The following is a 13,381-nucleotide window of genomic DNA, read 5'->3' as shown; positions in this document are numbered from 1 at the left end:
AAACTTTTCCATGCAGACGAAGACAAACATTTTAAAATTGAGCTGTATGAGTGCGCAATTTTGTTCAATTTCAAATTCAATTAAACAAAACAATTATGAATGATCTACACTTTGCATTATTTTGTATCTCTGCTTTCTACGTCGTTAATTTCATTTTCTTCCATTCGCCACTTACACTGAAAAACTTAACCAAGTATGAATGATTGCTACCTATAACAGAATACTAAGCCTGGAAGTATTCGTTGACGTATACTTACATTTTGATACCAGTGAGTTGCATGTTGCATTTGAATCGTAAGTACATGGACTCACCGTACTATCCAGAATATTGCGCTACGAAAACAATTTGGTTACATGATGAAATTGGCTCCGCAATGCCTTATAGCGCTTGAGCCTATGAAAAATCAGTTATTTGTAAAAAACGCTAACGGCATGTAAGTGCAATGTGTAATTAAAAACATTTAAACATGCTTAACTGGTTTAAAATGCATAATTATTCTATTTAAAATTAGTGATTTTAATGGTTACACTTTCAAATAGGCGTAATTTAAAATTTCGCCGATAATCTCATTCTAAACTCCACCCATAAAAAATACACTACACGTTAATGCTTCCAGTGGGCTATTTGCCCTTTGAAGGAAGCACCACACTAGACAACGGACTAGCATGCAACGCCCAGTGGCACAGTCGACACAGACATTTCTTTCGAAAAGTTTTTCAGCATGAGGCGGGAATCGAACCCACACTTCGTAGCACGGCTAAATGCCTCGGTGACACTAACCGCACGGCTACGAAGCCCACCTTAAGTTACAAATACACCATAAGTTACAAATAATCAAATAAACATATTTTGAATAAAATATTGATTGTATATTTCATTTGATGGTCACGGCCCGTGAAAATTCGTATAAATTGCCCAGATTTCCTTTCAATTTTTGGACTTATACAATCAATAGGGCGTAACTTCAAAACGGGCCCTATTATTTTTTTTTGAAATTTTGCCCAGACATGCAGCATAGCTATAGAAAACGACTGGTGATCACAGATTTAATGCAGATTTTTTTTTCTGATAATAACGGTCAGGGGAGCACCGTGCCCCATGATGAAGAGAATAAGGCATTTGAAAATACAACAAGACATCCTATTCATTACCATTTTAGTACCAAATTCATTCATCCAGTAAAGCAAAATTATCATAAATGTACTAACTTAAACAAAAAAAAAAGTACACAAACTGCAATTACACTACAAGCAATTTGCAAATAACTTTTTTGATAAAAACATGTTTCTCAAGGTAATGATCGAAAAATGACAGTTGTAATTTTTGATAAGTTTTATTTTAATAATAAATTATTTTAGAAAACTTTCAGAATTTTTCTCTAGCAAAAATATCCGGAAAAATGAATGAAAGTGGGCTGCGAGGCCGTGCGGTTAATGTTACCAAGCATTTAGCCGCATGTATCCAAGGAGTGTGATTTCGACTCCCGCTTCAGTCCGGAAAACTTTTCGTCGAAAACGTGTTACTACTGACCCACTAGGCATTGCATGCTAATCAGTTGTCTAGTGTGGTGCTTCCTTCGAAGGACATTTTTTTAGAAATATTTGAAATCCATAACTGTATGTTTCGAATCAACATTTTATATCAATAACTCAAAGCATTCCTGGAGGCTTTTTTGAAAATATCATAGATGTAATTCTTGGGGAGATTCCTCAAGGGAAGCTTCAGACTCCCTAAATGAATATCTGCTGGGATTGGTGTCAGAAGGCCAAGAAAATTTTATTGAAAACAGTTGGAAAAGTTCCACGAGGAACCGCATCTCGCTCTCATATGAATACTTTAGCAATCTAACACTAAACTCGATCCTAGATGCAAAACTAAACAAAACAAAACTAAATGAAAATAATAACAATAATTCGCAATAACATAGTATACTACTTGTTCTCAGGAAGTGATACATAACTATGAAGGCATGGTGTAAAGTTTGATGAAGACACTTTTCGTGTAGTTTTCTTGATTTTGGAAAAAAAAAGTTTATTTTTTTCTCAACTAGATTAGTCAGAAGAACTGAATTGAAATCATTAGAATGTGTCCACATTAAAGTTTATTTCAACATAATAAAATTGCATGAAAAAATCAATGAAAATAGCATAATAAGATATTTTTATACGAAGTTCAAAAAGACAATTCTCGCGGAACATTACTAAAGGACTTATGTACAAATGAGAGATTATCTCCTCTCTCGTACTCTTTCGATTATAACAGTGGAACACTAAAGATTTTGGGAAGTTTTTCACTATAGATCGAAAGTCAATTTCCTTGACTAGCGTTTCATACAAAAAACGCAACAGAAGAGATTAATGTGACTCAGTTATTAATGAAAGAGAAAGTAAACAAAGAGAGCCTCTCAATGTTAGATAGGTCCTTTAGTAATGTTCCGCGAGAATTATATGTTGAAAATCTTCGTACTTCACAATTACTTTCAATTCGATTCAATGTTCGTTTGTTCAATTTAATTCAATGTTCATTTGTTCATGTGTACAATTTTCACTTCACAGTTGTATATAATTCAATTAAACCTAACACAATCGATAATCCAACATCAGCTTCAATATTGCAGAGTGAAATAATCGCACATTGCCCGTGTTAGGCAAAACTGGCCACGATATTCAATGGCACCGAAAGGTAGATAAATTTGAATAATTTTATTGACGGACTAGGGCAGCGCGCAGCGCCAACTCATAAATAATGCAATAACAAATTTGAATATTTTCCTACACGTTGGTTGGCCTATCGTATTTTTTCGGGCTGGATGTTGCTACTGTCGTCGTTCCATTGCAGTACCTACCTTCTAAAAATAAACAAACCGGTGCCTTATCAAGAGAGATGGGTTCGGTACTAACAGAGCAAATTTTCACAGGAGGGACACATTTACGGCCGTGAGTGCACGTGGCGATTACGGTGCGAAATGGTCACACCTTTCTTTCTTGTGCTTTCGGCCTTGTTCGTTGGCCCCTTGAATCGAGAAGCTGAGCGATTTAACAAATCTGACGGTGTACAAATGTTTACGAATCGCTACGTGAGAGATAAGGTGTTGTGGAGAGAGGGATACTTACTTGCTATAACCCTTAAATACCGTTGCATAAGACCCTTCTCCAAGTTGTTCTAATTTGATGTAAGCTTCTGATTTGCCGAAAGGGGAGTCACCCTGAAAGTAAATAAATATATTAGGAGTTGATTAGCACAGAGAGGTTATTGTTTGATGGAACATCTGTAGGTATGGTGTTAACGAAACTTGATTTCAGACAACAAAATCAGCAACGACAAACAGAGTGCCTGAAGAAAAGAGATTCAATTTTCAACGATAACGGATATTAGAATAAAGTCAAATATTTGCCTGCTTCGGAATCAAACAACGGAAATACCTCTACCCACAATCAAGATCCATGCATGCATCCCAAGACTATGGATTTGTAAGAAGCAAAGCTCGTTCAGTCAGAAACCTTCATGTCCATTCGAACAAGCGAATCCTGCAACAAAGATGATGCGTCTCCATTGCACGGGAAGCTCTGCTCCGTCTATCGTCATATTGGTCTGTCGTCCGTTCGGATACAGAGCAAGCAGCGGCCCACTTCAAACAATGGAAACCCTATGTTGATTTCACTTTCAGGAAAGTTTCCCGCAAATGTTTATCCAGATATTAACGCTCGGAGATGTGTACCAGAGTATTATTTGTGCTTGTTCAGTGCCTTCGACGGTACGTGCTGTTCGTTCTAGTCGGCGTAATTGTCTTCCCTTCGAGGTAGGCGAATCTGGATGCTTCTTTTCAAGACAATCAATATCCAAACGAATGGCAAAATGAACTATTTTTGCAATTGACTTTGTCTTAAATAACAGATTTTAGTTTATTTTCAACATTGCATTAGGCTCCAAGATAATTTTCAGCAAGATCTAAATTTTTTTTTATTAACATGGTTTGGCAAAGTTGTTGTAGTACATGAAAACTAACCTGGGATCGAATACCATTTCCGAGATAATCACTAAACAAAATTTCAGTGACAACTTCCTTCGGAAGGGAAGTAAAGCCGTTGGTCTCAAAATTAACTAGCCAAGGGCTAAAAATCGCGTTAACGAAAATAGAAAAAAAAACTTTGATTTGCTGCTAGAAATTGTCCATGATTTCTTCCAGGGATTGGCTAGAAATTTACCTATGAATTGTTTCTAGATTATTTTCATGATTCTTTCAAGAATTCAATTAGTAATTTTTAGCCTAAGTACACATCATCAGAGATTATTTTTCAATACTTAATACAGAAATTTATCCTACAATATCTCCTAAGATCCATAAGAAATCAAATAGAAACTTCTAAAGAAATTGCTTCATATACGTTTCTTGGTCTCTACATAAGATTGCTCAAGAAGAACTGCAAGAACTTCTCGAATTTTCATTATAAATCACTTAACCTAAGTAAGGACTTTGAGTCTTTTTGGACCCATTAAAAAATTCAAATCAATGTAACTTTTGACTGGAATAACTCCGCAACTTGAAAATTTCTGACGGTTATTTTTTTGTGGGATATTTCTTTTTTACGGAAACAAAAGTTCCGAATGGGTTTCCTTAAAAAAAGTTACAAATTGTGACTTAGGGTCGTCTACGACCCGAAAATACAAACACCTCACAAAAATCAGTGTGTTGACCGATTTCAGTTCTTTTAGGCTTAAATACCTAGTTTCAGAAACCCTTCAGAAGATCCGAAATTGGTCACTGTGACCACCGGGAACCCGCTACATTTGAAAAAAGTATTTTTACAGAACCAAAGTAGCCATTCATCGAATTCAGTGGTTCCCAACCTTTTTGCAGTTGCGACCCCCTTTAGAGTTCCACAAACATCTCGCGGACCCCCTATTCCCGAAATCGAAATTTATGGAAAAATCTCATTATGATACACTTAAACATCTCTCCAAAAGTCCGATGAGGAACGTCCAAAAGAGGATCTTACCAAAATCCAACAACAAATCTTGTAAGCCATGTTGTTGGAAAGATTACAACAATTATAAATTTTCTTAGGACTTTTTAGGTGTCCACCAACCTTTGGAATCTGATTTGAATATATGAAGAACTTAAACTCTTGGAAATCTTGTCAGATAGAAAGCCGGATCCTATTCTTGGCAGTTTTGATTCACTTCGGCAGCGGTTTTTTTTTAGCTACAGAGATCATATTTGGCTACAATATGCGTCGTATTTAAGTGTTTCTTCTATGTATCAGAAAATTAAGCAGAGAAAAAAAACCATGCCAAAGTGAATCATTGAAGTGCCCGAGTAGCTCTGCACCCTATTTGGCAAAAAATATCACAAATAAAACATCTGTAGTTGTTATGATCCTCCAATATAGGAACACTTTATCGCAACTATTGGTACAAGCAAGAAAAGTTTTAGTAATTTTAGTGACATTTCATCAGTTTTAACGCAATTTGAACGCTCTTTTCAACTATTCCCTGTATCAACAAGAAAATACGTCGATTGGCAGTGTCGGTTATGTCGCTAATATAATAAAATCAGTGAAAACGGCACTATCGCAACTATAGGAACACCCACGACTAAGGGAACACTTACCGGAATCTTTTTTTTTTTTCGAAATAAATGGTGGTGCTGAATCTATTGACGTTTCCAAAAATATCATACCACGTCTAATTTTTGTGATATTGGCTGTTTCAAATGCAAAAAAAATGAGTATTTTAGCCAACTTGTATGCAAGTTTGTTAGCTTGTAAGGCAATTGATTAGCTTTATTTGCCACATAATTCAAACATTATATGTATAACAATACTTACCAACAAAGATTATACTACTTTCGATACGGAATAGTTAATTTTTGGTGCTTTGAAAAAGTATTTTATTTTCCCATATAAGAGAAACGAAAAAATATGTATGGATACAGCAAGCATGTTTATCGGTTTAATCTAAATTTAATCGGGCAATTTCAATCAATCTAAGATGAGAGTTTAAGTTCTATTTTGCATGTTTGGTGGATTAGACCACAAAAAAGTTTGATAAATTATACTTTAAACTTTATGTAAACATCAATAAAACCAGTGCACATTGGTCCCAAAGCCATACCTAGGAAGACAAAAATGATTGCACATAAACCGTCAATTTTAGATATATGTTGTCTTCGACAAAGTTTTTTTTCGACAAATATTTTTCAGATATTTTTTTTAGTGATGTGAAATTAGGGTGGCTCACATGGTCTACGAGATCAGCACATAAACTTTTCTGCTGACGCATTTAGACCTACACAATGTTCTAAAATGTCTTAGAACAACCGGTTAGGAGCAAATTTGCCGAAGAACCCAAATTTCTATCTCTTATGGTTCGCGAGTTAGGGTAGATGTACCAATAGTGGAGGTACTAAGCACGACTGAACTTCATTTAACCGCCTAAATTAAAGAAGCGTAATTAATGTATATGTTAATGTAGTAACGGGAAGTAACGACCATTGATTTAATGAGAAAAATGATTTCATCGCAGTAATCCACGGCATGTCAGTGAAAAATAATACCTCCACTATTAGTACACTGTTCCTTTAGTTGCGGTATATTTTTAATTTGTGTTCCTATAGTTGAGGTATCCGTTGTTTTCTTATGGGATCCTCCACTATAGGAACACTTTACCGCAACTATTGGTACAAGTAAAAAAAGTTTTAGCAATTTTAGTGATATTTCATCAGTTTTAAAGCAATTTGAAGCTCTTTTCATTTATTCCATGTATCAACAAGCCAATACGTCGATTGGCAGTGTCGGTTCTGTGGCTAAAGTAATAAAATCAGTGAAAACGGCACTACCGCAACTATAGGAACACCCACAACTAAGGGAACACTTATCCTATGATTTTTTTTCAACAAAAAAGTTAGGATGGTACTGAAAAATCAGATTTTTCTTGATAACTTTTAAGACGATAATTTCTCGCAAAAACTTTGTTCCGAGCACTTTTAGAACTTTTGATTGCGCAACTTTTTGCCGAAGAAACTACTGTTCTATCTCTTATAGTTACAGAGTTATCAGACATTTTATTCGAGAAAATGATTGCTTTCAAATGCTGATAACTCCGAAAGGCGCGAACGGATTTTCAATATTTTATCATCATTAGAAAGATTATCTCTCTCTCTCTCTGTTTATGGTGAAAAAAACTGTGGGGATGTTTTTTGTTTGAAAAGATTAAAAAAATTTTGAAAATAATATTTTTTTAAACGAAAACTGTCCATAACTAAGAGAGGTAGCTCTTTGGTGCCTTCAGCCAAAATGTGTCAGAGTCCTTCGTCATCCTGCATCGCAAAATGTTCGGAAAGCGATTAAATTTCGTATAGAGTAAGGTGGGGCCAAAGTTCGACCTTAGTGGTATAATCAAAGTTTCCATAAAAAACAATAGCAGTAGAAACAACATAAATACCATACAGTGAAACTTAAACATATTGGCTTTAATTTTGCGGAACAAACTTTTGTCAAAATATTTACCCATTTTTAGTTATAACAGTTTCAAAATTGATTAACTTAAACGAACTTTTGCCCCACCGGTGGGGTAAGAGTTCGAATCTAGTGTGGGGCAAAATATTGATACTTTAATGACAGGCATACCATATACTAGCCGGAAACTTATGTTTGCCGTAAAATAGACATTACATTTTCATCAAAAAAATGCCCAAAACAGGGTTAATTGTATAATACCCTAAAATAGCAGTTTTTCGCAAAACTAAGTGAAAATGTAAATTAATTTGAAGATAATATGTGGATTTGGGGCAATTTGCAAAATTTTCCGTGAGTTCATACATGGGTCGAACTTTTGCCCCACTATGGGTTAAAAATTGATTCCAAGCATTTATGCATAAGCTAATATACGCCAAAGCATCCTTATGATAGGCCTAGAAACGCCCTTACATAAAATATTTTAGCTTCATTTGGCTCCATGCATGGAAAGTTTGACCAAATATTACAATATTTACGTCGAAAAGCAACAAATAGCCATAACTTTTTCAAATCTCAAACGAATGTTATGATATTTGGAGAGAAAGTCTCTTACTTCAATAGTATTCGAACCATCATGACATTTATAAGTTTTGTTTTGAATTGAGCTAGAAATCTTGAAAAGAATCTCTTGCCCACTCGAACTTTTGCCCCACTTTACTCTACTAATCCAATAAAGAGAAATTGATATGTGTGTGTGTGTGTGTGATACAATCCACCTCCCACTGGCCGGCAGTGCTTTTATGGAAGAAAATTGTATGCATGTATTTAATGATACCCTTCGATATCTTTATATCTGCAGACAATTTTAGCCCAGGAGATGAAAGGTGATAGCTCTACTGAAATTCCAACGACCCATTTCAAGAATGGCAGTAAATACACACACATTCTGAGGTCATTTTTATTTACAGTAAGCCCCGCATAAAAACATCCAGATATCAAATGGATATATGCAATGTTTTTACACTTCCCGAATCGAAAATTATATTTTCGACCCTGGCACGTATTTAGTTTGAATTGGTAATAAGTGAGTAAAGTAAACAATAATAAAGAACGATTTTACCAGGATGTGAAGCAGTTTTTCTCCGTCGCCGCACTGGGGTTTCCGTAAAATACTATACACTTTTTCACTGCACTCCACGCATAACACGTTCGATCCTGACCGCATCACCCGCCCCGCAGGAGCAAGCGTCGCAGTCAAAGGATCACACACTACTGCAAAACAGGGGAAAAAATTCTCCGGCAACGAAAATACGCGCGAATCGGTCAGAAAAATCAATCGGACGACGCAAAACCGAACTGTCCTGCTTGGGCTTCACAAAGCACTACCCAGCAAGACGCTCCAAAACAGGGGAAACAAAATTCTCCGGCAACGAAAATACGCGCGAATCCGTCAGAAAAATCAATCGGACGACGCAAAACCGAACTGTCCTGCTTGGGCTTCACGAAGCACTACCCAGCAAGACGCTCCAAAACAGAGAAAAAAAAATTCTCCGGCAACGAAAATACGCGCGAATCCGTCAGAAAAATCAATCGGACGACGCAAAACCGAACTGTCCTGCTTGGGCTTCACGAAGCACTACCCAGCAAGGCGCTCCAAAACAGGGAAAACAAAAATCCAGCAACGAAAATACGCGCGAATCCGTCAGAAAAATCAATCGGACGACGCAAAACCGAACTGTCCTGCTTGGGCTTCACGAAGCACTACCCAGCAAGGCGCTCCAAAACAGGGAAAACAAAAATCCAGCAACGAAAATACGCGCGAATCCGTCAGAAAAATCAATCAGACGACGCAAAACCGAACTGTCCTGCTTGGGCTTCACAAAGCACTACCCAGCAAGGCGCTCCAAAACAGGGGAAAAAATTCTCCGGCAACGAAAATACGCGCGAATCCGTCAGCAAAATCAATCAGACGACGCAAAACCGAACTGTCCTGCTTGGGCTTCACAAAGCACTACCCAGCAAGACGCTCCAAAACAGTGGAAAAAAAAAATCTCCGGCAACGAAAATACGCGCGAATCCGTCAGAAAAATCAATCGGACGACGCAAAACCGAACTGTCCTGCTTGGGCTTCACGAAGCACTACCCAGCAAGACGCTCCAAAACAGGAGAAAAAAATTCTCCGGCAACGAAAATACGCGCGAATCCGTCAGAAAAATCAATCGGACGACGCAAAACCGAACTGTCCTGCTTGGGCTTCACGAAGCACTACCCAGCAAGGCGCTCCAAAACAGGGAAAACAAAAATCCAGCAACGAAAATACGCGCGAATCCGTCAGAAAAATCAATCGGACGACGCAAAACCGAACTGTCCTGCTTGGGCTTCACAAAGCACTACCCAGCAAGACGCTCCAAAACAGGGGAAAAAAATTCTCCGGCAACGAAAATACGCGCGAATCCGTCAGAAAAATCAATCGGACGACGCAAAACCGAACTGTCCTGCTTGGGCTTCACGAAGCACTACCCAGCAAGACGCTCCAAAACAGGGGAAAAAAAATTCTCCGGCAACGAAAATACGCGCGAATCCGTCAAAAAAATCAATCGGACGACGCAAAACCGAACTGTCCTGCTTGGGCTTCACGAAGCACTACCCAGCAAGACGCTCCAAAACAGGAGAAAAAAAATTCTCCGGCAACGAAAATACGCGCGAATCCGTCAGAAAAATCAATCGGACGACGCAAAACCGAACTGTCCTGCTTGGGCTTCACGAAGCACTACCCAGCAAGGCGCTCCAAAACAGGGAAAACAAAAATCCAGCAACGAAAATACGCGCGAATCCGTCAGAAAAATCAATCGGACGACGCAAAACCGAACTGTCCTGCTTGGGCTTCACAAAGCACTACCCAGCAAGACGCTCCAAAACAGGGGAAAAAAAATTCTCCGGCAACGAAAATACGCGCGAATCCGTCAGAAAAATCAATCGGACGACGCAAAACCGAACTGTCCTGCTTGGGCTTCACGAAGCACTACCCAGCAAGACGCTCCAAAACAGGGGAAAAAAAATTCTCCGGCAACGAAAATACGCGCGAATCCGTCAGAAAAATCAATCGGACGACGCAAAACCGAACTGTCCTGCTTGGGCTTCACGAAGCACTACCCAGCAAGACGCTCCAAAACAGGAGAAAAAAAATTCTCCGGCAACGAAAATACGCGCGAATCCGTCAGAAAAATCAATCGGACGACGCAAAACCGAACTGTCCTGCTTGGGCTTCACAAAGCACTACCCAGCAAGACCCCAATAAAGAGAAATTGATATGATATGATACTCAACGCGAGATTTGTCCATGAACTTGGTACTTTGGCATGGGAGGTTTTCTAGTCTGAATTATCTGCATCATGCAATTAAACACATTTCAATATTACACATATTGCGGCCAAATCTTCTTCTTCTTCTTCTTCCAGGCGTTACGTCCGAACTGGGCTAGATACTTATTGCATTCGTATATCGCTTGGAAAGTACGAGGGCACAGAAAGCCCTGGGAAGTCGAGAAAATTTCCTTTCAGAAATGCTCCTCGACCGGCGGGATTCAATCCCACGACCCACATCTTGATCTAGCTGAAAAACCGCGCGTCTACCGCCAAGGCTATCTGTGAAAAAAAAACCCTGCCGAAATGAACCAAAAGTGCCACGAACAGAATCCGACTCTTTATGTGCCGATGAGCCGCAAGGCGCATTTGTCACAAATATAAATTTCCCTATCGCTTTAAAGCTCCATAGGTATTTCAGATGCATTCCCACTGTGTCGATGTGCCAGAGCATTTGTCTTCCGGTTCAGCAATGTATTATGTACACTTCAATGCGACATATGCAAAATCCACTAGCTTGATATTGGCGCCGCCGTTGTTGCCGGGAGACTTTTCTCTCGTTTTGTGAAATCCGACATACATTTCCACTTCCACCCCTCCCCGTGGGTTACCAATCCCCCGTAGAGCGCAACACAACAACAACAACAGCAACTACAATGGCGGACCATCAAGGAACACAATGCATAATCATAAGCGTCATCTTTTTTCATACTATTTGCATGCAAGGCAGTTGGATGTCTGTTTTTATCAGTGTCCCTGCAGCTCCATGGATATTCAGCATTTTCCCATCATTTCTCCTTCATAACGTTCAAAACCATGAAAAATTATCACTCCTACCGGTTGCCAGCCCAGCTCAGACCCGTGTTACCGCCAAGAGCCACAAAAGTTATGTTGCATAACGACAAACTACTGCACTTTAGGGCTCCATCTCTCCAGTAACCCATCTTCATCCGGCGCTGTTGCCCCTCTTATCCCCAAGGCAACCCCACGGTGTTCTCCACACAGATGTTATAAGAGAAAAATCTCCATCAAATCTGTGCAAAGTTGAGTTTTGCAATCATTAGGAGAAATCTTTCATTTTTGCAAGTATAAAGAAAAAATATCCAAACTTTTTTGCAATCTACCACAGATGACACGCAGGCTCCGTCTTTTGGTGGAGAGACCTGTGTAATCCACAAAACAGATTTTTGACATCTCTGAGGTAACTCAGGTAAGTCAGATGTGAAAATATTTTATAATATTGGACCCAAAATGCTACCTTGAGTAACACCAGCTCTTACAGGAAGTGTATGTTGGAAAATAGTAGTTTTTTTTTTATTTCACCATCAAGCCTTCATGCCAAACACTATCGAATGGGGTTTCTATGTCTAGAAGAGCAAGACCAGTAGAGTAGCCTTCACATTTGTTGGAACGAATCAAATTTGTTACACGTAAAAATTGATTACTGGTCGAATGTCCATGTCGGAAACCGAACTGTTCATTGCCAAAAAATGAATTTTCGTTGATGTGGACCATCATTCTATTCAAAATGATAAATATATCAACCAAGAATGATAAGCAACTCTCTTAACAGGATGTAGAAAAATCCATCATCGCCAGGGGCTCATTTTTTAAGTTTTTGATGATAGTTCTCACTTCTTCCAAATCAGTCCGAGGAAATTCCGTTAACGTTCTCTTGATTAAGAATGCTTTCGAAATCCTAAGTAACTTGATTTTCAATTGGGCTAGTGAGTTTACAATAAGGGTCCAATTGAGAAATTTTATTTTATTTTTTGTTTCTTAATTGTGAAAATCGTATAATTCTCATAGCAGGATCGCGAGTGCGTTGAAATTACCTTCTCCTCACATTTCTAAGACGGATCAAAAGTTTAAGATCATCGTCTATGATCACGGACTCTAATTTTACTACTCAATTAGGTATTGCTTCAACAATGGAATTTGTTAAAGTTTCGAGAGCATTGTCAAGATTTTTTCCGATAATAACGATCTGGGGAGCACCGTGAACTCCTTTCCTAGACAATAAGAAGCTTTGACGAAAATAAAGACAAGTTCAAGTGTCTGGCGGGTGGCTCCAGTTAACATGTCAGAGCTGCATACCTACTTGCCTATGCATGATTTCATTATTTTAAATTTGAGCTTTCAGGTTGCTTCTCCAACTCAAGGACTAACTCTTCTGATTACAGACTAGTGCTAGAGGGGGAAAGCTCTTTCTTAATGATAGTACCGGCTCGTAAGGATAATAGCAGGGGGTGATAGAACAATGTGCAAGATAGCAATTGCCTCTTGCTGTGAATACGCCCAAGAAAATTATTTCTTGTGAAATACTTACTCGTTCTGGGCCGAGTAGGCAGGAGCGTAGTTAGAGGGGGTACTCATATTTATGAAAAAAATTGCGTCATGGTAAACTTTTAGGAGAATTATCAGAGTCTATAAGAAATCATACATCTGCCAAAGGTCTAACCAAAAATAATTATTTTTTTTTTTTTTGCAAAAATGACCATTTTTGAATTTTTATGACAGGTAGGATGATACTCTATGCCTAGGGAAGTCAAGGAAATTTC

General features: G+C 38.4%; 1 protein-coding gene across 3 annotated transcripts in view; it reads right to left on the bottom strand.

The window, feature by feature from the left end:
* Positions 1 to 13,381, bottom strand: part of LOC5565863 (cyclin-dependent kinase 14) — a 496,797-nt gene that overhangs the window by 39,187 nt on the left and 444,229 nt on the right. For all 3 annotated transcript variants that reach the window (XM_021842957.1, XM_021842958.1, XM_021842959.1), the window contains one exon: positions 3,115 to 3,206. In XM_021842957.1, coding sequence (XP_021698649.1) covers positions 3,115 to 3,206 — 92 coding nt within the window. The remainder of the gene's footprint in view (positions 1 to 3,114; positions 3,207 to 13,381) is intronic.

The sequence above is a fragment of the Aedes aegypti genome, chromosome 2 (genome assembly GCF_002204515.2).
Source record: "Aedes aegypti strain LVP_AGWG chromosome 2, AaegL5.0 Primary Assembly, whole genome shotgun sequence".
Classification (NCBI taxonomy): domain Eukaryota; kingdom Metazoa; phylum Arthropoda; class Insecta; order Diptera; family Culicidae; genus Aedes; species Aedes aegypti.
This window is presented reverse-complemented; position numbering and strand designations above follow the sequence as displayed.